Genomic DNA, 25,231 nt, shown 5'->3' with positions numbered 1-25,231 from the left:
CCACCCATTGACCCGCCTCTCTCTCGCCTCCTCACTCGTCCTCCCATTTGCCCTTAAGCTCCTCCACTGGAGTTTCCTCCGCCTCCGAAAGCTCCTGGTAAATATCCGATACCTTCCCCTCTCCCACCCATGTACTGGAGACTATCCTGTAAACCCCCGTGACAGCAGCAGCGGAAAGGCCGGCACCTGTTTTCTCAGGAAGTCTCACACCTACAAATACATAAACCCGTTCCCTGCTGGCAATTCAAATTTATCCTCCAAGGCTTTCAAGCTGGGAAAGCTCCCATCTGTAAATAGATCCCCTATCCTTCTAATTCCTGCCCTTTGCCAATTCTGGAATCCACCATCTAGCCTACCCGGTACAAACCAATGATTATTATAAATCAGGGTCCAAACCAATGCTCCCTCCAGTCTCTCATATCTCCTCCATTGCTCCCAGATTCTCAGAGCCTCCACCACCACTGGGTTTGTGGAGTATCGTGCCGGCGAGAACGGAAGAGGTGCCGTTATCAGTGCTCCCAAACTGGTGTCTGTACATGACGCCGCCTCCATCCGCTCCCATGCCGACCCCTCTCCCACTACCCACTTCCTAATCATGGCTATATTAGCCGCCCAGTAGTAATTGCAGAGGTTAGGCAGCACTAACCCACCTCGCCCCGACTGCGCTCCAGCAACACTTTCTTCACTCGCGGTGTTTTACCCGCCCACACAAAGCCCGAAATAACCTTATTCACCCGCTTGAAAAAGGCCTTTGGGATGAAGATGAGGAGGTGCTGAAAGATAAACAGAAATCTGGAGAGGACCGACATTTACACGGTCTGTACCCTCCCCGCCAGTGATAGCGGGAGCATGTTCCATCTCTTAAAAGTCCCCTTCCATTTGTTCTACCAACCGGGATAGGTTTAACTTGTGCAGTGCCTCCCATTCCCGGGCCACCTGGATTCCCAGATATCGAAAGCTCTTCCCTACCATTATAAGCAGCAGCTCTCTCCCCCCCCCCCCCCCCCCCCCACCCCAAACCAGCCCAGTTCCTAGAGGCTCTTAACACCATGACCAATGGCTCTATGGCCAGAGCAAACAGTAACGGAGAGAGGGGGCACACTTGCCTCGTCCTGTAGTTTAAAGTATCCCAACCTCAGCACATTCGCTACTGGTGCCTGATAGAGCAAGCACACCCAGTGAATAAAGCCCTCACCAAACCCAAACCTTCCCAGCGCCTCCCATAGGTAATTCCACTCCACCCGATCAAACGCCTTCTCCGCATCCATCGCTACCGCCACCTCCACCTCCTCTCCTTCTGAGGGCATCATAATAACATTTAAAAGCCATCAAACATTGGCCTTGAGTTGTCTGCCCTTTACAAATCCTGTCTGATCTTCCCCTATCACTCCCGGGACACAGTCCTCTATCCTTGTGGCCAGTATCATAGCCAGCAGTTTGGCGTCCACATTCAGTCGAGAAATTGGCCTGTATGATCCGCATTGCTCCGGATCCTTCTTCCGTTTCAGGATCAATGAAATCAAGGCCTGCAACATTGTTGGGAGGAGGACTCCCTTCTCTCTTACTTCATTAAATATCCTCACCAGCAGTGGGCTTAATATCTCTGAAACGTCTTATAGAATTCCACCGGGTAGCTGTCAGGCCCCGGGGCCTTGCCCGACTGTCTGCCCTCCAGCCCCTTGATTATTTCCTCAATCTCATTTGGGGCTCCCAGCCCTTCCACCAGATCCTCATCTACCCTCGGGAACCTCAACTGATCCAAAAACTGGCTCATCCCGTCCACCCCAGCAGGGGGTTCCGACTCAAATAATTTACTATAGAAGTCCTTAAACACCTCGTTCACCCTGCTGGGTCCAGGACAGTATTCCCGCCGCTACTCTGTACTTTGCCAATCTCCCTGGCCGCCTCCCTTTTCCTGAGCTGGTCCGCCAACATTCTGCTTGCCTTTTCCCTGTACTCATAAATCGCCCCCTTTGCCTTCCTCAACTGTTCCACTGCTTTCCCTGTGGTCAACCGCCGCTCCCTCAGTAGCCCCACGTCTGGGGCCTCCGAGTATCTCCTGTCCACCTGGAGTATCCCCTCCACTAATCTATCCCTCTCAGCCTTATCTCTGTGGGCCGGTATCGAGATTAATTCCCCTCTGACCACTGCCTTCAGAGTTTCCCAAACCGTCGCTGCGGAGACCTCCCCCGTATCATTTGTTTCCAGGTAGTTCTGGATGGACTTGTTAACCCGACCACAGATCGCTTCGTCCACTAGCAACCCCACATCCTGTCCCCACAGCGGGCGCTGCCCTCTCTCCACACCAACCTGTAGGGGCATGATCCGACACTGCGATTGCCGAATACTCAGTATCCACCACCTCCAGTATTAGTGCCCTGCTCAGAACAAAATAGTCGATGCGAGAGTATACCTTGTGGACATGTGAGAAAAAGAAAAACTTCTTTGCCCTTGCAAACCTCCATGGGTCTACTCCCCCCATCTGTTCCATACCCCTTCAATCCCTTTTCCGCGGCCGGCTTCCTCCCTGTCCTGGATTTTAACTGGTCCAGTTCTCGATCAATGACTGTCTCTTCCCACGATCAGGTTATGTGACTCTAAGTCTGGGATCTTACCTAAAACCAGCCTCATAAATTCCACATTGTCCCAATTCGGAGCATATATGTTCACGAGTACCACCCGCACCCCCTCCAGCTTTCCACACACCATTATGTACCTACCCCCCTTGTCTAACATGATTCTCCCTGACTCGAATGCCACTCGTTTGTTGATCAAGAACGCTACCCCTGAGTCCAGCCCTGAGTGGAATACTTGGCTGACCCACCCCTTTCTCAATCTCGTCTGGTCTGTAACCTTTAGGTGTGTCTCTTGTAGCATTGCCACGTCCGCCTTTAGCTCCCTCAAGTGCGCAAACACACGAGCCCTCTTGACTGACCCATTCAGCCCTCTGACGTTCCATGTAATCAGCCTGGTTGGGGGGCTTCCAGCCCACCCTCCCCCCGCTGACTATCCATCACACATTTTAGGCCAGCCTCTAGCTCGCTCCCTCCGCCTCCTCGAGCCCCCCCTCCCCCCGCCTTGGGCTGTGGCCTTCCCGACCTCCCATTTGTCTCCTGGTAACAGTTCCTCCCATGTCAGCAAAGCAGCTCCACCCCCTCCCCCCCCCCCCCCCCCCCCCCCCCCCCACCCCCAAGTCCAGCTCCAGCTTAACACCTGCTCACCCCCCACTGCGCTTCTGAGAGTCTGCTGACCCATGCTGACTTAATAGCGCCCACCCCTGGCACCAAGCAGTCTGCCTCCCCATTGTTCTCTCCTCTCTCCCCTCACATGGAAAAGCATTTTAAAAGCATCACAGTCCCCAGTAAACAAACATCAGAAAAAGTTGTGAAGAAACAGCAACTTTAGAAAAATAATCACCCAAAAAGCAGAACCAACCCCAAAGCCCATCCCCCCTCTAACCAGCTCCCTGCAAGACAAAGTTACCGTTAGCCATCCAAACAGCCCCTTATTACACATAGCACGACTTATATTTATACAACCCAGCACAACAAATCGCCGCCACAGTACTTCTCCAGGACTTCAGTGTCTTTTAATTTGCCTCCAGCCTCTTTTCTTTCAACTTCACCCCCTTCTTAAAGAGGGCAGTTTTTGCCCGATTAAACCCAGCTCGCCTCTTGGCCAAATCCGTGCCCAGGTCCTGATAAATGCACAGCTCACAGTTCTCCCATTTGCTGCTCTGTTCCTTCTTGGCCCACCGCAGAACGTGTTCCTTGTCCAGGAAACGGTGAAAGCGTACCACCATCGCCCTCGGCGGCTTGATCGCTCGGGGCTTCTTCGCGAGGGCTCTGTGTGCTCCATCCACTTCCATGGGAACACCTCAGCCCCCGTCAACTTCTTCAGCATAAGTCCTCACATCCGATTCCTCACTGCTTTCAGGGAGGCCGACAATTCTAAGATTCTGCCTCCTGGACCTATTCTCCAGGTCCTCCAGCTTCTCCTGCATTCTTTTCTGATGGTTGTTCATCACCTACAGCTTGGTCTCCAGCACGGTTATGTATTCCTCGTGCTCGGACACCTTTTCCTCCACCTCCTGGATCGCCGTCCCGTGGGTCTCTTGGTTCTGCATAACTTGATCAATCGAAGCGTTAATCGGGTCCAGCGTGTCCTCCTTCAGCTTGGCGAAGCAATCTTCAAAAAACGTCACCAGCTGCTCCGTCGACCACTGTGCCGTTTCCCCGCGGCCCTTGCTCTCGGACATGCTTTCTCGCGTTACCAGCTCTGTTCACGTCTTCCTTATTGGACTTCTCACACGGCCACTTCTGGCCCAATTCGCCATATACCACAGGGGGATTTCTCCGTACTGTCTCACTCTTCACCGATTCATCCCATAAAATCCTGAAAGAAACGGGGGAGAAAGGTCCAAAAGTCCGTCACAGGCGGGAGCTATCAAATGTGCGAACTACTCCACCTTGGCCGCCACCGGAAGTCTCAAGAATTTGTAAAACTGTTGGATACTCACCTTGTGGCCATGTACAGAACGCTTAGTAGTTAAGAAAAAGACCAGTCGGGCAGCACGGTGGCGCAGTGGTTAGCATTGTTGCCTACAGCGCTGAGGACCCGGGTTCGAATCCCAGCCCTGGGTCACTGTCCGTGTGCAATTTGCACATTCTCCCCATGTCTGCGTGGGTTTCGCCCCCACAATCCAAAAGATGCGTAGGATAGGTGGATTGGCCATACTAAATTGCCCCTTCATTGGAAAAAATAATTGGGTACTCTAAATTTTAAAAAAAAAACATTTTTTTTAATGAAAATGACCAGTCGGGCTTCACGGTGGCGCAGTGGTTAGCACTGCTGCCTCACGCCGCCGAGCACCCGGGTTTGAATCCTTGGGTCACTGTCCTTGTGCAGTTTGCACATTCTTCCCGTGTCTGCATGGGTCTCACCTCCACAACCCAAAAAGACGTACAGGGCCACTCTAAGTTGCCCCTTAATTGGAAAAGAAAGAATTTGGTACTCTTAAAATTATGTTTTAAAAAAAAGAAAAAGACCAGTTAATAAGGGTTATGGACATTGAATAAATACACAACAATTAGCATCCAGTTTATGTATACAGTATAGTTACATTACTGCATTACTTCTACAAATATTGGAGGTGATATAAAGTCACAATCAGAGGTTTGTGGCCAATATGAACATGAGTAAGAAATCCATCTGTGCAAATACAAGCTCCAGATTGTGGAGGAGGATCACTGAGGATTACTATTCATCTCCAGCCCGTTTATTGTTCCACGCAAACATGAGAAATGGCCAAATCTAACTGGTGCAGTGGACTTTTGAAGGTACTGGGTGATAAGTGACAGTTTACAGAAATAACTTCTCAGTAACTTTCACTTTAAAAATCAACATTAAATATATGCCATAGGCAGGGTCCCGAGTTCAGTTAACATTCATTTTTTAAAAAATAAATTTAGAGTACCGAATTTCTTTTTCCCCAATTAAAGGCCAATCCACCTACCCTGCACATAGAACATAGAACAGTACAGCACAGAACAGGCCCTTCGGCCCTCGATGTTGTGCCGAGAAATGATCACCCTACTTAAACCCACGTAACCCGTATCCCAACAATCCCCCCATTAACCTTACACTACGGGCAATTTAGCATGGCCAATCCACCTAACCCGCACATCTTTGGACTGTGGGAGGAAACCGGAGCACCCGGAGGAAACCCACGCACACACAGGGAGGACGTGCAGACTCCACACAGACAGTGACCCAGCCGGGAATCGAACCTGGGACCCTGGAGCTGTGAAGCATTGATGCTAACCACCATGCTACCGTGAGGCATCTTTGGGTTGTGGGGGTGAGACCCACGCAGACACGGGGAGAATGTGCAAACTCCACACGGACAGTGACCCAGGGCCTTGGCGCCATTCAGTTAACATTCATAACAGCCAAAAATTAAGTCCCTTCAACATTCTTCGAAAGAACAATGAGCTAAACTTTAACACACATCCCGTTAAGATTCCTACATTCGTGGTGTGAGCAACACATTTGTTGGAACACCCAAGGTGGTTCATAAGGCGAGCTTCGACCGACTATCCACCAGGAAGGCGGTGCGCCAACTGAGGCGAGCGAGGGGTGCAGTTTATGAACATGGAGACAAGGCGGGGCCTGTATGTTAGCAGGTCAGCTCCGGAGGGAGGCAGCAGCAAGGGAAATTCTTCAGGTAAGGGATAGGGCCGGGAAGTAGGTGGTGGTGGCTGCGGAGCTGATTAACAAGGTTTCTGAGGAATTCTACGAGAGGTTGTACAGGTTAGAGCCACCCGGGGGAGACCGCGAGATGCTGGAGCTTCTAGATGGGTTGGACTACCCGAGGCTAGGGGAGGGAGACAAGGCTACATTAGAAGGAGCAATACTGGAGCAGGAGATAAAGACGCGATTGGGAGGATGCAGTCGGGGAAGGTGGCAGGGCCGGATGGGTTTCCGGTGGAATATTATAAAAAATTTAAGGATAAGTTGGCACCCCTGATGGTAGGGATGTTTGAAGAGGCGATAAGGAAGGGAGTGCTGCCGCAAATCTTGGGGCAGGCATCGATCTTACTGTTGCTTAAAAAGGATAAGAATCTGACGGAGTGTGGGTCGAATAGGCCCATTTCACTTCTGAATGTGGATGCAAAAGTATTGGCGAAGATACTGGCGGGTAGGCTGGAGGGGAGCCTCCCGAAGGTGATAGGTGAGGATCAGACAGGGTTCGTGAAAGGGAGGCAGCTGTTTTTGAATATTAGGAGGGTCTTGAACGTCATTATGGCACCGGCGGAAGGGAAGGAAACAGAGGTGGTGGTGGCACTGGACGCCAAGAAGGCATTTGATCGGGTGGAATGGGGGTACCTGATGGTAGTGCTGGAACGGTTTGGGATTGGACCAAGATTTGTGAACTGGGTAAAGTTATTATATAAGGAGCCGAAGGCGAGTATCCGCACAAACAATATCAGTTCGAGATACTTCTCTCTCCACCGTGGGACGAGGCAGGGATGTCCTATGCCCCCCTGCTGTTTGCGCTTGCGATTGAGCCGTTGGCCATCGCATTAAGAAATTCGGGAGCATGGAAAGGAATAGTGAGGGGGGGATAGAGCATAGGGTGTCCTTGTATGCCGATGACTTGCTGCTGTATGTGTTGGAGCCGAGTGCATCGATAGGAGGAATATTGGAGTTGCTGCAGGTATTTGGGTCTTTCTCTGGGTACAAGCTGAACTTGGACAAGAGTGAGTATTTCGTGGTGTTCAACCAGGGGTGGGGGCAGGGGTGGTGGGGCTGCCATTCCGTAGGGCAGGGACTCACTTTAGGTATTTTGGGGTGCAGGTTGCCCGGGAGTGGGAGAGGCTTCGCAGGTACAACATCACTAGTTTGGTGAGGAGAGTGAAAGCCGACCTGGCAAGGTGGGATGGTCTCCCCCTGTCACTGGCGGGTCGGGTGCAGGCGGTTAAAATGAAATGTAATGAAATGAAAATCGCTTATAGTCACGAGTAGGCTTCAATTAAGTTACTGTGAAAAGCCCCTAGTCGCCACATTCCGGCGCCTGTCCGGGGAGGCTGATACGGGAATCGAACCGTGCTGCTGGCCTGCTTGGTCTGCTTTAAAAGCCAGCGATTGAGCTAAATCAGCCCCCTAGTGAGCTATGAATGTGTTGCCGCGATTTCTGTTTATTTTTCAATGCCTACCGATTTTCCTGCCAAAGGCTTTTATCAGGGAGACTGAGCGAAGGATTACCTCGTTTATATGGGAGGGAAGGTGGCCAGAGTGAGGAAGGTGCTGCTACAGAGGGGAAGGCAGGCAGGGGGTTTGGGTCTCCCGAACCTGATGTACTACTACTGGGCGGCGAATGTGGAGAAGGTGCGGAGCTGGGTCAGAGGGGTTGATTCCCAGTGGGTCAGAATGGAGGAGAGGTCGTGCAGGGGGTCGGGGCTGAAGGCACTATCAACGGCCCCGCTCCCGATAGCTCCGGGGAAATACTCAGGTAGTCCGGTAATAATAGCTTCATTGAAAATCTGGAGGCAGTTGCGGCAACACTTCAGGTTGGGGGCAGGGTCGAGGGAAATGCCAATCCGGGAGAACCACAGATTTGAGCCAGGGAGGTGGGACGGAAGCTTTTGGAAATGGGAAGAGAAGGGGATTAAGACTCTAAAAGATTTGTTTCTTCGGGGTCGATTTTCAGGATTGAGGGAGCTGGAAGCGAAGTATGGGCTGGAGCAGGGAGAAGTGTTTAGGTATATGCAGGTTCGGGACTTTGCCAGGAAGGAGATTCAGAGCTTCCCGGAGGAACCGGCCTCCACGTTGTTGGTGGAGGTGCTGATGGCAAGTGGACTGGAGAAGGGGGACAGTGTCAGCGGTATACGGAGCTATTTTGGAAAAGGATAAGGCATCACTGGAGGGGATCAAAGCGAAGTGGGAGGAAGAGTTGGGAGAGATTATAGAGGAGGGGGTCTGGTGTGAGGTAGAAGATGTGTGTGAACGTTGCGGGGGGGGGGGGGGGGGGGGGGGGGTGGTGCCCCGCTAATCACGTTCATATGTTCTGGTCCTGTCCAAAGCTAGAGGATTACTGGAAGGAGGTGTTTAGGGTAATTTCCAAGGTGGTGCATGTGAAACTGGACCCGGGTCCCCGGGAGGCCATATTCGGGGTGTCGGATCAGCCAGGGTTGGAAACGGGTGCGGAGGCAGATATCATAGCCTTCGCCTCATTGATCGCCCGAAGGCGGATCCTGCTGGGATGGAGAGCAGCCTCTCCACCCTGTGCCCTGGTGTGGCGAGGGGACCTGTTAGAATATTTGACCCTTGAGAAGGTTAAGTTCGAACTGAGGGGAAGCTCAGAGGGGTTCTACAAGACATGGGCACTATTTATTATGCACTTTCAAGAACTGGATAACATCGAACATTAGTTTGGGGGGGAGGCGTATGTATGTTGAAGATAGCTATGGGTAATCCCTGATTCCTTTTTTTTTCTTTCTTTGTCATTTGTTTATGTTAACATGCGGGCTGATGTCTGGGCATGGTGGGAGGATGGGATCGTTGTACCTGTTATGGGGTTTGAGATATTGTTGGTTATTGATTGTTGTTGGGTGTAAATTCGGGAGAAAAATTGTGTAAAAGGAGAATTAAAATATATTTTTTTTAAAAGGTGGTTCATGGGATTTTTCATAGAATTTACAGTGCAGAAGGAGAGCCTAAGGCCCATCGAGGTGTGACCGACCCTTAGAAGGATCACCCTACCGTATCCCTGTAACCCAGTAACCCCACCTAACCCAAGGGCAATTTAGCATGGCCAATCCACCTAATCTGCACATCTTTCAACTTGTGGGAGGAAACCGGAGTACCCGGAGGAAACCCATGCAGACACGGGGGAGAACGTGCAGACTCCGGACAGACAGCGACCCAAGCCGGGAATCGAACCTGGGACCCTGGAGCTGTGAAGCAGCTGTGCTAACCATTGTGCTACCATGCTAAGATTTCCAGAAGTGTGAATCCAAATAGATTGTTGATATTCTTTGCTGCCTGTCGTAGGATATGCCCCACCTTCGCAGGGAATTTCTTCACGGTGCTACGGTTCTGATCTGTGACTAACCAAGATGCCAACCAATGTTTGACTGTCACAGGAAAACAATGGGTCTAAATGGGACTGATGGGACTGTTCGGCCTCTTGGAAATCACCGGCCCAAAATTATGCCATGGTGTAGCAATGTTCAAACAAGAATCTGTCATCTAAAATTGGCCTCAACAATATTTTAACAGAGATGCTAACCCATTTCATGTTAATTTAAAGTAAATGGGTTAACATCTTCACTGAAATAGAGGGAGGACTTTCAAAGACGTATGTTAATTATTCATGCACTAAAAGCCCATACTGTAATCTCAAGAGTCATTGCAATTCCAATAGGGAATTGAGGAAGTTGAATTTAATTTTAACGTTGGTAATTATTACAGTATTTATTAAATTGTTAAAGGCATCTTGATGCAGTCTTGCCTCAAATTTATTTTTAAAATGCTGCCCCGATAGCTCTGAGTTTATTTCATGAGAAGTTGAGCTGTAGTGAGCTTGGAGCTCCCTGGGTTCGACCGACTACGGGGCCTGTGCAAAGGTAGCTTCTCTGAGGTGGGGGTACTGGTCAGAGTGCCAAAATTGGACAACACCGAGTTAGAGAGGAGAAAGGTGAGAAAAAGTTCCTCATCGCCATAAACAGAGTCCTGTTGGACAATGAATCCCAGCAGCCAGAACGCATGAGTAGGAACAAAGCTGAGATACTGGAAAGTAATTAGCGTCATGCTCCAGGGAGGATCAAATGTTATTAGTGGAGGATGAATAAACTGACACGGAAATTATTAAAATGAGGATTTTGGATAGTATGTGTCTTCACCTGACACACATGTCCGATGTTGGAACATATTTAGGCAGGACGGTAGCACAGTGGTTAGCACAGCTGCTTCACAGCTCCTGGATCCCAGGTTCGATTCCCGGCTTGGGCCACTGTCTGTGCGGAGTCTGCACGTTCTCCGCGTGTCTGTGTGAGTTTCCTCCGGGTGCTCCGATTTCCTCCCACAGTCCAAAGATGGGCAGATTGGGTGGATTGGCCTTGCTAAATTGCTCTTAGTGTCCAAAAAGATTGGGTGGGGTTACTGGGATACGGGGATACGGTGGAGGTGTGGGCTTGGGTAGGGTGCTCTTTCCAAGGACCGGTGCAGACTCGATGGGCCAAATGGCCTCCTTCTGCACTGTGAATCATATGATTCTGTATGTAAATACATGTTTTGAGGAAGAAGTGGCATAATGATAATGTTACACCCAGCATCCAGAGGGCCCATGTTAATGCTCTGAGGACCCGAGTCTAACCACAGCAACTAATGGAATTTCAAATCAGTTAATAAATCTGGAATTGGAAAGCTCGTCTTGGAAATAGTGGCCATGAACCCATTGTCGATTATTGCAAAAACCCATCTGGCTCACTAATGTCCTTTAGGAAAGGAAATCCTTACCGGGTCTGGTTTACTTGTGAGTCTAGAACCACAGCAATTTTGTTGACAAATGCCCTCGGAAATGGCCTAGTAATGCCATTATTGTATGAAACCACTACAAAAATGAATGAGACTGGACAGATCACCCAACATCGATCAAGGCACTGGGAACGACAATGGCACACCCAGCCCCGTCGACCCTGCAAAGTCCTCATTACTAACGTCTGGGAGTGCTTTCTCACAGACCAGTCAAGCAACAACCTGGCATAGTCATGCTCAAGGAATCATATCTTACAAATAACGTGGCAGACACCACTATCACCATCCCTGGGTATGTCCTGTCTCACCGGCAGGGCAGACCCAGCAGAGGTGGTGGCACAGTGATATACAGTCGAGAGTGAGTTGCCCTGGGAGTCCTCAACATCAACACTGGACTCCATGATGTCTCATGGCATCAGATCAAACATGGGCAAGGAAACCTCCTGCTGATTGTCACCTATCACACTTGCCTACCCCCCCTCAGCTAATTTAATCAGTACTCCTTCATGTTGAACACCGCTTGGAGGAAGTACTGAGGGTGGCTAGGGCACAGAATATACTCGGGGTGGGGGACTTCAATGTCCATCACCAAAGGTGGCTCATTAGCACCACTATTGAAGGAATTGGCTTAGTCCTAAAGGACACAGCTGATAGACTGGGTCTGCAGCAAGTGGTGAGGGAACCAAGAGGTTTCCCTGTTTGATCTCTTCCTCACCTATCTATCTGTTGTAGATGCATCTGTCCATTACAATATTGACAGAAGTGCCCATCGCACAATCCTTGTGGAGACAAAGTCCCACCTTCACATTGAGGATACCTTTCACCATTTTGTGTGGTACTATCCCCATGCTAAATGGGATAGATTTTGAACAGACCTAGCAGCTCAAAACTGGGCATCCATGAGACGCTGTGGACCATCAGCAGCAGCAGAATTGTACACAAACACAATCTTTAACCTATGGAATGGGGTGGCACGGCCGCACAGTGGTTAGCATTGTTGCTTCACAGTTCCAGGGTCCCAGGTTCGATTCCCTGCTTGGGTCACTGTCTGCGCGGAGTCTGCACGTTCTCCCGTGTCTGCGTGGGTGCTCCGGTTTCCTCCCACCGTCCAAAGATGTGCAGGTTAGGTGGATTGGGCATGATAAATTGCCCTTAGTGGCCAAAAAGGTGGGGTTACGGGGCTGGGGTGGAGGTGTGGGCTTAAGTAGGGTGCTTTTTCCAAGGGCTGGTGCAGACCCGATGGGTTGAATGGCTCCCCCATCATTGAGGATGAGGATATTTGTGGATGTTCGCTGCTGATTTCACAATGTTCGGCACCTTTCGGGATTCCTCAAATAATGGAGCAGTTCATGTCAATGTGCAGCAAGACCTGGAAACATTCATTTTAGGCTGATAAGTGGTAAGTAACATTTGTGCCAGACAGGTGCCAGGCAATGACCGGAATCCAACCATCTGCGCTTGAGATTCAATAGCATTATCATCGCTAAATCCCCTGCTATCAACATCCTGGGAGATAGCATTAACCATCAACTGAACTGGACCAGTTATTTAAATACAGTTATTTAAATACAGTGGCTACAAGAGCAGATCAGAGGCTGGGAACTCTGCAGAGGTTAACTCACCTCTTGACTGCCTAAGGATTACCCATTGTTTATAAGGCACAAATCAGGCCTGTGATGGACTACTTGCCACTTGCCTCGATGAGTGCAGCTCCAACAACACTCAAGACATTCAACACCGTCCAGGACAAAATAGCTCGATTGATTGGTACCCCATCCACCACCTTCAACATCCATTCCCTCTCCCACTGACTCATCGTGGCAGCAATGTGTACCATCTACAAAATATATTGCAGAAACTCACAAAGCCTCCTTTGACAGTGCTTTCCAAACCCATGACCCCTGCCATCTAGAAAAAGGGCAGCAACTGCATGGGGGACACCACTCTCTGCAAGTTCTTCTCTGCAAGCCACACATCATTCTGACTATTGCTGGGTCAAAATCCTGGAGCGTCCATTGTAGGAATCTGAACCTTGTTTGAGATGAACCTCAAAAACAATAACACTATATTATATTTATGTGGTTCCTTTAATGTAGTAAATTATAATGCATAGGAGCATTATAAAACAAATTATGCAACGTAAGGAGCTGTTCGGTAAAGTGATTAGAAGCTTCAACATAGAGGTAGTTTTTAAGGAGTGTCCTAAAGGAGGATAGAAAGGTGGAGGGAGGATATTCCCGAGATTGTGGCCTTGGCAACTGAAGGTGCACCCACCAATTTTGGAGCAACTAGAATCGGGGGTGCAAGAGCGACCAGAATTAGAGAAGCGCCGATATCCTGACTGGAAAATGTTCATGTGGGTATCAGGAGAGAGCAGGATTAGGCTCCGGCTCAGACTGTGATTGTCTGCATGCTCAAGCAGTCTGCTGCCACTTGCTGTGTCAGCTGAGATATGAAGAATGGGTGCTGGTGCGGTGAAACCTAATCCCGGCAAAAGAGCCATTACTTTCGAGAGAGAAGGAATTGGAAGGGAAAAAACAGTTGTGCATGAAACTGTTCTAATTGTGTTCACGGACGAGGTTGTAGCCAGGCTGTCTCGGCCTGGTAAATAAAAGAGGACGAGAGGTCAGAAATTGGACGCCGGGCCTCTGCAAACACCTGTACCGTGTTCTACGGTAGGTTAGTTCAAAATAATCTTGTGAGCTTCAACCGTAATAATTACCTCATACTTTGTCAGCAGCTGTTCCCATTTATTTTATTTCTTAATCCTTTGTGTCAAGTGAGCGAATGTTACATTCTTCTCTGTTGCAACCCCCTGCTTGCGCCATTCCCCTGTCCTAGACCGTCATTGCAAAATGACAGTTGTGAAGGTCAGTGTCTTCTGCTTGGAAGAAACCCCGCTGCATTAAGCACTTTAGTTTCTTGCTTGCTTGCAGTTACTGCTAAACCAAGCAGAAACAAGCATTCCATTAAAACTGATCCTTAAACGATGTGGCATCTATTAAGGTTGTTGTGTCCTTGATCACATGTACAAGTGCATAAGTGAGAGCAAAGAGTTTTTCGGGGGAAGTGAAAGTAACTGCGATGGAGCTGCCGAAAAGTAACATGCTGTAATCTTTCACCTGTTGAAAGGATGGAGGCACTCCCTATCAATTGGCGCTTCCACTGTGACTATTTGCTCATTGGGTTGTTGGGAGAGACATTATTTGGTGTTAACACTGCTGGACAAGTCTCCAGATGTTGTGATTTAAAAGAAATTCCAATTTTCTCTCCATTGTTACCCAAATGCCTGATGCTTGCAGCATTTCATTTCTTGGACGTCTGCAGTCTTTCAGTCCCTGCCCTCAGTCGAATGGCCTCCTTCTGTGCCAATAATGGCTCTTTGACTCAGTAGCCTGGATAATAATTATACAGAGCACATATCACAGTCGAACTTGAACCGCTCTTCACCCAACAACAGGCACGTGTGGGGCACCTTCAGCAAGGAGTCAGTAGATAACAATCAGCAGCAGGAAGCTGAACTGATATTTGGCAAACCCCTCCCATCCCCGACCCTCCATATTCCAGGGATGTTGAAACCCAATTCATTTTTGCCCGCTTGAAATCAGGTGACTCAGCCGCAACTGAAGACGGGGATAGAAGTCGGAGCACCCCCCCCCCCCCAGTCATCTATATAATTCCTCATTCACCTGAGGAAGGAGCAGTGCTCTGAAAGCTAGTGTTTGAAACAAACCTGTTGGACTTTAACCTGGTGTTGTAAGACTTCTAACTGTGCTCACCCCAGTCCTACGCCGGCACCTCCACATCATCTATATGATTCAGTCTAACATTACATGGTACACAGAGCCGTGGGGAAGATGTTTGAGCAGCTTTATGGAATACAGAGTGGAAACAAACAGTGCAATTTGAGCTCTGAGCCATGCAAGATGACTATGTGTGAATTATTCCCATTCAACTATGATTTGAAAACCAATAATATTATTTTCCAAAATTATGATCAACTACATCTTCATCAGAATTCGAAACAGATTAATTGTGTCGATCATCAAGTAACTTTTGCAATTGTGGACGTGTCATGCCTTCCGCAAATACAAGTGGGAAACCAGTCTAATAGCAAGAATGTGATAAAACATCTTGTTGTCCATGCTGCAATTTACTCTTTGGGCTTCTATCAGGGGAAGCTATGTGTCAGGAACAAGAATAATTTAAAATTGCATCTGATGTGCATTTAAGAAGGGGCCAAGCACACATTTCGGCCTCTTTTGTATCATTAATTCACAGAAGAATTGATGCTGCTTACAGTTTTCCCCATTCAGCTCACCTAATGTTTTTCGCTTTCATTTAAAATAAATCTATCCAAAAACACTGGACTGCTGAATAATTAATGTTTTAAAACCAGCCACTTCCCTCAATTTCAGTGGCTGGTGCTTGGCTTACAGAAGGAAATAACCATTTCTCTGTTTTCTGTTCCAAAGGAACTTGTGCCCTTTAATCACGTATTCATACCTCAATCTCGGTTGGTTAATTTGAAGGGAAAAGTATGGGAGTACCACTCGGAATTTAATGTCACCCAGACCAGGAAGCGTGAATGGACCGATCCTGCAATAGCATTCTCTGGTCCAATTTATTCTGCAGTAAATCGGGACGGCTAATAACACAAACTGAGGGGGTGGAATTGGATGCAACTCCTATTAATGTATAAATAGATTTCAGTGTCTGGTTTCATGTGTATACAGTTTTTTGTCAGAGGGAAATGGATGTGACAATAACTATAAAGTTCTCATTGCAGGAGGAAGAAACAGGATTATGTTTCATGTGAATGTTTAGTATTTATATTGCTGTGGATAAAGAAACAAAGCTGAATATATTTTGGAAATGATCATGCTGGAGCACTCCATTTTTCCTATTCTGACGTCACTCTGTTGCCTTTGCAGAATAACAGCGCTGAACAGCGAGTAACGTTAGACATTGACCTCTGGGACAAGTTCAGCGAACTCTCGACTAAGTGCATTATCAAGACAGTCGAGTTTGCCAAACACCTGCCTGGGTTTACCACTCTAACCATCGCTGACCAAATCACCCTTCTCAAAGCTGCCTGCCTAGACATCTTGGTGAGTACAATTTCTCTGTTTTATCACTTATTTCTTACAAATGTCTTGTCTGTCTTCCTCTACAGAAGATACTGATTCCACGTGGGCTTGAGTAGGGTGATCAGTGCTCGGCACAACATCGAGGGCCAAAGGGCCTGTTCTGTGCTGTACTGTTCTAATTCTAATTCTTACTACATGGGCACAGTCTGTCTAGCCCTAAATAGATTTGGAAATTCTTCACATATGATCTGTACCGACATGGTGGCGCAGTGGTTGGCACTGCTACCTCGCAGTGTCTGGGACGGGGTTCGATTCCGACCTTGGGTGACTGTGTGGAGTTTGCTTGATCTCCATGTCTGTGTGGGTTTCCTCGGGAGGCTACAGTTTCACCCCACAGTCCAAAGATGGATTGGCCATGGTAAATTGACCTTTGTTAAGTGGGGTTACAAAGTTGCAGGAGGGTCAGCCTAAGGAGGGTGCTCCTTCGTAGGGTCAGTGCAGACTCGATGGCCGAATGGCCTCCTTCTGCACTGTAGGGGTTCCATGCCAGCAGATGTTTTACTTCAGTGAGACAGTGCAGTTAATTTTTTTAAAATTCCTTTTTACAGGCTGTGGGCTTCCCTGGCTGGGACAGCATTTATTACTCATCCCTAATTTCCCTTGATAAGGTGGTAGTGAGCTGCCTTCCTGAACCACTGTAGTCCCTGTAGGTACATCCACTGTGGTATTAGGGAGGGAGTTCCAGGACTTTGTTCCAGTGACAGTGAAAGAATGGCAATATATTTCCAAGTCAGGATGGTGAGTGACTTGGAGGGGAATTTTAAGGTGGTGGTGTCCCATGTATCTGCTGCCCTTGTCCTTATAGATGGTGGTGGTTGTAGGTTTGGAAGGTGCTGCTGAAGGAGCCCTGGTGAGTTCCACCTTGTAAATGGTACACGCTACTACTACTATGTGTCGGCGGAGGAGGGAATGAATGTTTGTGCCGGGGTGCCAATCAAGTGGGCTGCTTTGTCCGGGATGGTGCTGAACTTCTTGATTATTATTGGAGCTGCACTCATCCAGAGAAGTGGAGATTATTCCATCACACTCCTGACTTGTCTCCACTTCTGACCTTATGTTAGAAGGTAGTTCATTGACAAAGCAGCTGAAGGTGGTTGGGCCTCGGACACTACCCTGAGGAACTCCCGCAGTAATATTATGGGACTGGGATGACAGACCTCCAACAACCACAACCTTTGTGTCAAATGACGCGTATACGGCACGTCATTGTGCTGTAATACTTTGGGCCATTTGATATTAATGTTGAGTGTCTGAACTATGTACCTGTATTGATTGTGAAACTGAAGAGTTCACGCCAGATTTTGGCTATTGAGGCAGTTAGTTCAAGTTGGGAAATTTCTTGACTCGTCAAACCCGTCTCATATTCTCCACATTCATTTTTTTTTAAATTAGGGTACCCAATTATTTTTTTTCCAATTAAGGGGCAATTTAGCATGGCCAACCCACCTAACCTGCTCATCTTTGGGTTGTGGGGGTGAGACCCATGCAGACAATGGGAGAATGTGCAAACTCCACATGGACAGTGACCCAGGGCCAGGATTCGAACCCGGGTCCTCAGCGCCGTAGGCAGCAGCGCTAACCACTATGGCACGTGCCGCTCTTTATTCTCCATATTCATAATGGCAGAATGATAGCCCTTTTTTTTTTAAAAAGTTAAAAAGGGCTCTATTGAAACTGCAATACCAGATACTACTTTTATTTTCTAGCCTATACCTGCCAATCAAAGCAGTGGAGCAGCGTGGTCTTGTTAACTCTCACCGACAGCAGCAGCCTATTTTTCCACCTTTAAAGAGCGGGTTATTTAAGGAACTTCAGATCCTGACAGTTATGCAGACCTTAAAGATGCATGGCATTAATGGTAAAATAGTAGCATGGATAGAGGATTGGTTAATTAATAGAAAGCGAAGAGTGGGGATTAATGGGTGTTTCTCTGGTTGGCAATCAGTAGCTAGTGGTGTCCCTCAGGGATCAGTGTTGGGCCCACAATTGTTCACAATTTACATAGATGATTTGGAGTTGGGGACCAAGTGCAATGTGTTCCAAGTTTGCAGACGACACTAAGATGAGTGGAAAAGCAAAAAGTGCAGAGGATACCGGAAGTCAGCAGAGGGATTGGTTAGGTTAAATAAATGGACTAGGGTCTGGCAGATGGAATACAATGTTGACAAATGTGAGGTTATCCATTTTGGTAGGAATAACAGCAAAAGGGATATTATTTAAATGATAAAATATTAAAACATGCTGCTGTGCAGAGAGACCTGGGTGTGCTAGTGCATGAGTCGTAAAAAGTTGGTTTACAGGTGCAACAGGTGATTAGGAAGGCAAATGGTATTTTGTCCTTCATTGCTAGAGGGATGGAGTTTAAGACTATGGAGGTTATGCTGCAATTGTATACGGTGTTAGTGAGGCCACACCTGGAGTATTGTGTTCAGTTGTGGTCTCCTTACCTGAGAAAGGACGTATTGGCGCTGGAGGGTGTGCAGAGGAGATTCACTAGGTTAATCCCAGAGCTGAAGGGGTTGGATTACGAGGAGAGGTTGAGTAGACTGGGACTGTACTCGTTGGAGTTTAGAAGGGTGCGGGGGGATCTTATAGAAACATATAAAATTATGAGGGGAATAGATAGGATAGATGTGGACAGGTTGTTTCCACTGGTGGGTGAATGCAGAACTAGGGCGCAAAGCCTCAAAATAAGGGGAAGTAGATTTAGGACTGAGTTTAGGAGGAACTTCTTCACCCAAAGGGTTGTGAATCTATGGCATTCCTTGCCCAGTCAAGCAGTTGAGGCTCCTTCATTAAATGTTTTTAAGATGTGGGCAGCACGGTGGCGTAGTGGTTAGCCCTGCTGCCTCACGGCGCCAAGGTCCCAGGTTCGATCCCGGCTCTGGGTCACTGTCCGTGTGGAGTTTGCACATTCTCCCCGTGTTTGCATGGGTTTCGCCCCCACAACCCAAAGATGTGCAGGCTAGGTGGATTGGCCACGCTAAATTGCCCCTTAATTGGAAAAAAATGAATTGGGTACTCTAAATTAAAAAAAAATGTTTTTAAGATAAAGGTAGATAGTTTATTTAAGAATAAAGGGATTAAGGGTTATGGTGTTCGGGCCAGAAAGTGGATCTGAGTCCACAAAAGATCAGCCATGATCTCATCGAATGGCGGAGCAGGCACGAGGGGCCAGATGGCCTACTCGTGCTCCGAGTTCTTATGTTCTTAACTGCCCTTTAAGAGTTTTTACATCTACTCCAACAATTTGTGACTCCCATGCTGTGGGTTAAGGCCCTTGCGACAGCAAGGATGGGGTCCGTATGAATGAACACTGAATTCAAATGGCCCTACTGAGTTTGAATTTCCCTCCTGTGTGAATCACACCCTGCCCCTTTTACCACACTGGCAGAAACAAAGGATCTGTTGGAAATGGGGGCGGGGGTTGCAGTATCCAGGTCCCACCCACCATTTTTCAGGTCTGTGCTGTCTTTCTGACTGACTGACCATCTGGCCCTCGATTGCCGTGCACTGAATTGTGTTTCTTTATTTCCTTAGATTCTGCGAATCTGTACCAGGTACACCCCTGACCAGGACACCATGACTTTCTCTGATGGCCTTACGTTGAACAGGACACAGATGCATAATGCAGGCTTTGGCCCCCTCACTGATCTGGTTTTTGCGTTTGCCAATCAATTACTGCCATTGGAGATGGACGATGCAGAGACTGGGCTTCTTAGTGCCATCTGCCTCATATGTGGAGGTAAGAAAATACTATAATTTAACACCTTTCACCTTTTAAACGAGAGCTGCAGATGGGAACTGCATTGTATTACGCTACGATGTGGAAAATTAATAGATATTAACATGATGACTTTACTGTTTACAGTTGCTTCATGATTAATAATGGGTAAATTAATTGGAGCCTTTTTTTATTCTTCCATGGGATATCAGTGTCACTGGCTGGGCCAGCATTTGTTGCCCATCCCTAATTGCCCTTGAGAATAGGGCAGAAACCGCCTCCTTAAACAGCTGCAGTCCATCTGATAGAGGTACACCTGCAGTGCTGTTAGGAAGGGAGTTCCAGCATTTCGATCCAGCAACAGCGAAGATTTGCAAGTCACGATGCTGTGTGGCTTGAAGGGAATGTAAAAGGGGTACACGCAAGGGAACACCAAGGGGGCAGCAATCACAGAAATAATAAGATTTTCGACAAGTTTTGAGAGGGATACTGATAATACGATGCCCAAAGTAATTGGGGAAAAGAAAAATAAATCATGACGGTCGGGCCTAAGCAAGGCAAATTAGAGGAAAATATTGCCAAACAGGCGCCAACATTTAAACAGCGAGATTAGTAAAGTTCAGGAGGAATATATTCCACTAAAAAATGAAGGACCAGGGCAGCACGGTGGCACAGTGGTTAGCATTACTGCCTCCGGCGCTGAGGACCTGGGTTCGAATCCCGGCTCTGAGTCACTGTCCGTGAGGAGTTTGCACATTCTCAACCGTGTCTGCACGGGTTTCACCCCCACAACCCAAAGATGTGTAGGTTAGGTGGATTGGCCATGCTAAATTGCCCCTTAATTGGAAAAAATAATTGGGTACTCTAAATTTCATAAAAAATTAAGAACCAAGATGGTCAAGATGCTGTAGATAAATAAAGAGAAGGACGGTTAAATTCAAGTTGAAGGAAAAGCCAGACACCAAAGGTATTTGGAGAGGGTACAGAATAGCAAAAAATTAGACCAAGGTTAAGTCACTTCAGTTGCACGGAGAGGCGAGTAGCCTCACGGTAGCATGGTGGTTAGCATCAATGCTTCACAGCTCCAGGGTCCCAGGTTCGATTCCCGGCTGGGTCACTGTCTGTGTGGAGTCTGCACGTCCTCCCCGTGTGTGCGTGGGTTTCCTCCGGGTGCTCCGGTTTCCTCCCACAGTCCAAAGATGTGCGGGTTAGGTGGATTGGCCATGCTAAATTGCCCGTAGTGTCAGGTTAATGGGGGGATTGTTGGGTTATGGGTATACGGGTTACGTGGGTTTAAGTAGGGTGATCATTGTTCGGCACAACATCGAGGGCCGAAGGGCCTGTTCTGTGCTGTACTGTTCTATGTTCTATGTTCTATGAGTGAATTTGAAACTGTTCTGAGAGCAGGGATGGTTAAGGGGATATTTCACGGAGTTTTCAAACAAAGACGGGTTTTGATAGAGTAAACAGGGAGAAATTGATTTTCCTGGCAAGGAAAGATAGTAACTGAGGGCACATTCCCGTACCAGCCTCCCCGGACAGGCGTCGGAATGTGGCGACTAGGGGCTTTTCACAGTAACTTCATTGAAGCCTACTCGTGACAATAAGCGATTTTCATTTTCATTTCATTCTTAAGATAACTGGCAAAAGGGGCAGCAGGGTGGCGCAGTGGGTTAGCCCTGCTACCTCACAGCGCCGAGATCCCAGGTTCGATCCCGGCTCTGGGTCACTGTCCATGTAGAGTTTGCACATTCTCCCCGTGAGTTTCGCCTCCGCAACCCAAAGATGTGCAAGGTAGGTGGATTGAACAGGCTAAATTGCCCCTTAATTAGAAAAAAAATGAATTGGGTACTCTAAAATTTTTTTAAATGGAAAATTAAAGATAACTGGCTAAAACAGCGAATGTTTTTCTTTTTATGCAGCAAGATTTGTGACCTGGAATGCAATGCCTGAAAAGGTGGTGGAAGCAGATTCAATTGCATTTTGCTAAAGAGATTTGGTGAAAACTTGCAAACTAAAGTATTTCATGGCAATGGGCGTAGAGTGGAGAATGGGACTGATTGGAGCAAAGGCAGGAGGCCTCCTACTGTGCTGTCAGGGTGTATGATTATAAGTATATTAATGAGAAAGGAGGTAAGGTCATAGGGGAATATAAAACGCTCAGGGAAGAGGTTAAACAGGCAAGGAGGAAATATGAAATTAAAATATCAAAGAAATTAAGAAATAATGAATTATTCCGTACGCACATGAGTAGCCAGAGGAAACTAAGGTAGGAATAGGTCCACAAAAGGAAGAACAAAATACGTTTGCAGAGGATAATTTTAAGATGACAGGGAAATTGAATAGATACTGCACCTCTCTTTTCACTGACATGAGTAACAAAGAGGGAATTACAACAGTAGAAAAGTCACCGGATATTACAACGGTTAGGGTGGAAAGAAAATACTTGGCCAAACATTTATGACAGGGTCCAGATGGATTTCACCAATGGTTGCTCAAAGGAATTGGGGCCCAGTAGCAGTAAAATTCTGGTCCATAGTCTGCAAGCAGATGAAATTTACTCATTGGATTTCATGCTAATGGCCTTTTACAAACCAGGACACATAGAGACGTAAGTGACAAGGTCATCTTCGCATTGGAAATCACACAGTCATTTAAGCAGCTTTGCCTGTCAGAAACACTGTGGAGTTAGGGTCCAGTAACAGCTAATGGCACAGATACGATGTAAAAATAATATATACATGATATTGCTTTACAATAAGCTTTTTATAAAAAGCTTTTTAAAAATAAATTTAGAGGACCCAATTCTTCTTTCCAAATAAGGGGCAATTTAGCGTGGCCAATTCACCTACGCTGCACATCTTTTTGGGCTGTGGGGGTGTGACTCACACGGACACGGGGAGAATGTGCAAACTCCACATGAACAGTGACCCCGGGTCCAGGATTGAACCCTGGTCCTCGGCGCCGTGAGGCTGCAGTGCTAGCCACTGTGCCGCCCCGGCTTTTTATAAAAAGCTGATTAGGATTTCCCATCGAGTGCATTCATTGAAAATAGATGAAGGATGCACTTTGCCTTTCACCAACTAAAAAGCACAAACAGATCATTCCCCCAAACGCAAATCAACCATTCTCCAGGCTGCAGGTTTTAGAGCCAATTGAGTGTTGAGATGATTGATAATGACGTGGATAGTTTCTTCTGAGTGAATTCTAAATACTGTCAATGCTGTACTTTTTATTTTATGATCGAGTTGAAGCTGCACTGTAATTTGGGGTCATGTTCCCCTATTCAAAGAGCACCAGAATGTCCGCATCAAATGCTTGACATTGGCGGGGTATTTTAATCCTGCATTTACTATCTTCGCTGGCAAGAGTTGATGTGAGTGGCGTTCTGTGGGGAGAGTAACTTTTTTCACTTTAGATTGAGAGTAGAGGAAAATATAGTCTGAAAGATGCAGCTGTCCCTCTCTCACAAACACACATGCACGCACACACCAACACGCGCACCAAGCCACAAACACACACATGCACACACACACCAACACGTGCACCAAGCCACAAACACACACATGCACGCACACACCAACACGCGCACCAAGCCACAAACACACACATGCACACACCAACACGCGCACCAAGCCACAAACACACACATGCACGCACACACCAACACGCGCACCAAGCCACAAACACACACATGCACGCACACACCAACACGCACACCAAGCCACAAACACACATGCACACATCAACACGCGCACCAAGCCACAAACACACATGCACACACCAACACGCACACCAAGCCACAAACACACACATGCACACACACACCAACACGCGCACCAAGCCACAAACACACATGCACACACCAACACGCGCACCAAGCCACAAACACACACATGCCGCACACACCAACACGCACACCAAGCCACAAACACACATGCACGCACACACCAACACGCACACCAAGCCACAAACACACACATGCACACACCAACACGCACACAAAGCCACAATCACACACATGCACACACCAACACGCGCACCAAGCCACAATCACACATGCACACACCAACACGCACACAAAGCCACAAACACACATGCACGCACACACCAACACGCACACCAAGCCACAAACACACACATGCCGCACACACCAACACACGCACCAAGCCACAAACACACATGCACACACCAACACGCGCACCAAGCCACAAACACACACATGCCGCACACACCAACACGCGCACCAAGCCACGCACACACCAACACGCCACCAAGCCACACACACATGCACACACCAACACGCGCACCAAGCCACAAACACACATGCACGCACACACCAACACGCACACCAAGCCACAAACACACACATGCACACACCAACACGCACACAAAGCCACAATCACACACATGCACACACACACCAACACGCACACCAAGCCACAAACACACATGCACACATCAACACGCGCACCAAGCCACAAACACACATGCACACACCAACACGCACACCAAGCCACAAACACACACATGCACACACACACCAACACGCGCACCAAGCCACAAACACACATGCACACACCAACACGCACACAAAGCCACAATCACACACATGCACACACCAACACGCGCACCAAGCCACAATCACACATGCACACACCAACACGCGCACCAAGCCACAATCACACATGCACGCACACACTAACACGCACACAAAGCCACAATCACACACATGCACACACCAACACGCGCACCAAGCCACAATCACACATGCACACACCAACACGCACACAAAGCCACAAACACACATGCACGCACACACCAACACGCACACAAAGCCACAAACACACATGCACGCACACACCAACACGCACACCAAGCCACAAACACACATGCACACACCAACACGCGCACCAAGCCACAAACACACACATGCCGCACACACCAACACGCACACCAAGCCACAAACACACATGCACGCACACACCAACACGCACACCAAGCCACAAACACACACATGCACACACCAACACGCACACAAAGCCACAATCACACACATGCACACACCAACACGCGCACCAAGCCACAATCACACATGCACACACCAACACGCACACCAAGCCACAAACACACACATGCCGCACACACCAACACACACACCAAGCCACAAACACACATGCACACACCAACACGTGCACCAAGCCACAAACACACACATGCCGCACACACCAACACGCGCACCAAGCCACGCACACACCAACACGCCACCAAGCTACACACACATGCACACACCAACACGCGCACCAAGCCACAAACA

At 48.0% G+C, this 25,231-nt stretch overlaps 1 protein-coding gene across 16 annotated transcripts in view; it reads left to right on the top strand.

Annotated features, from left to right (window-relative positions):
• Nucleotides 1-25,231, top strand: part of raraa (retinoic acid receptor, alpha a) — a 656,519-nt gene that overhangs the window by 613,671 nt on the left and 17,617 nt on the right. For all 16 annotated transcript variants that reach the window (XM_038778941.1, XM_038778943.1, XM_038778942.1 and 13 more), the window contains 2 exons: nucleotides 15,975-16,151; nucleotides 19,731-19,935. In XM_038778941.1, coding sequence (XP_038634869.1) covers nucleotides 15,975-16,151; nucleotides 19,731-19,935 — 382 coding nt within the window. The remainder of the gene's footprint in view (nucleotides 1-15,974; nucleotides 16,152-19,730; nucleotides 19,936-25,231) is intronic.

This window comes from Scyliorhinus canicula, chromosome 19 (genome assembly GCF_902713615.1).
Source record: "Scyliorhinus canicula chromosome 19, sScyCan1.1, whole genome shotgun sequence".
Classification (NCBI taxonomy): Eukaryota; Metazoa; Chordata; class Chondrichthyes; order Carcharhiniformes; family Scyliorhinidae; genus Scyliorhinus; species Scyliorhinus canicula.
This window is presented reverse-complemented; position numbering and strand designations above follow the sequence as displayed.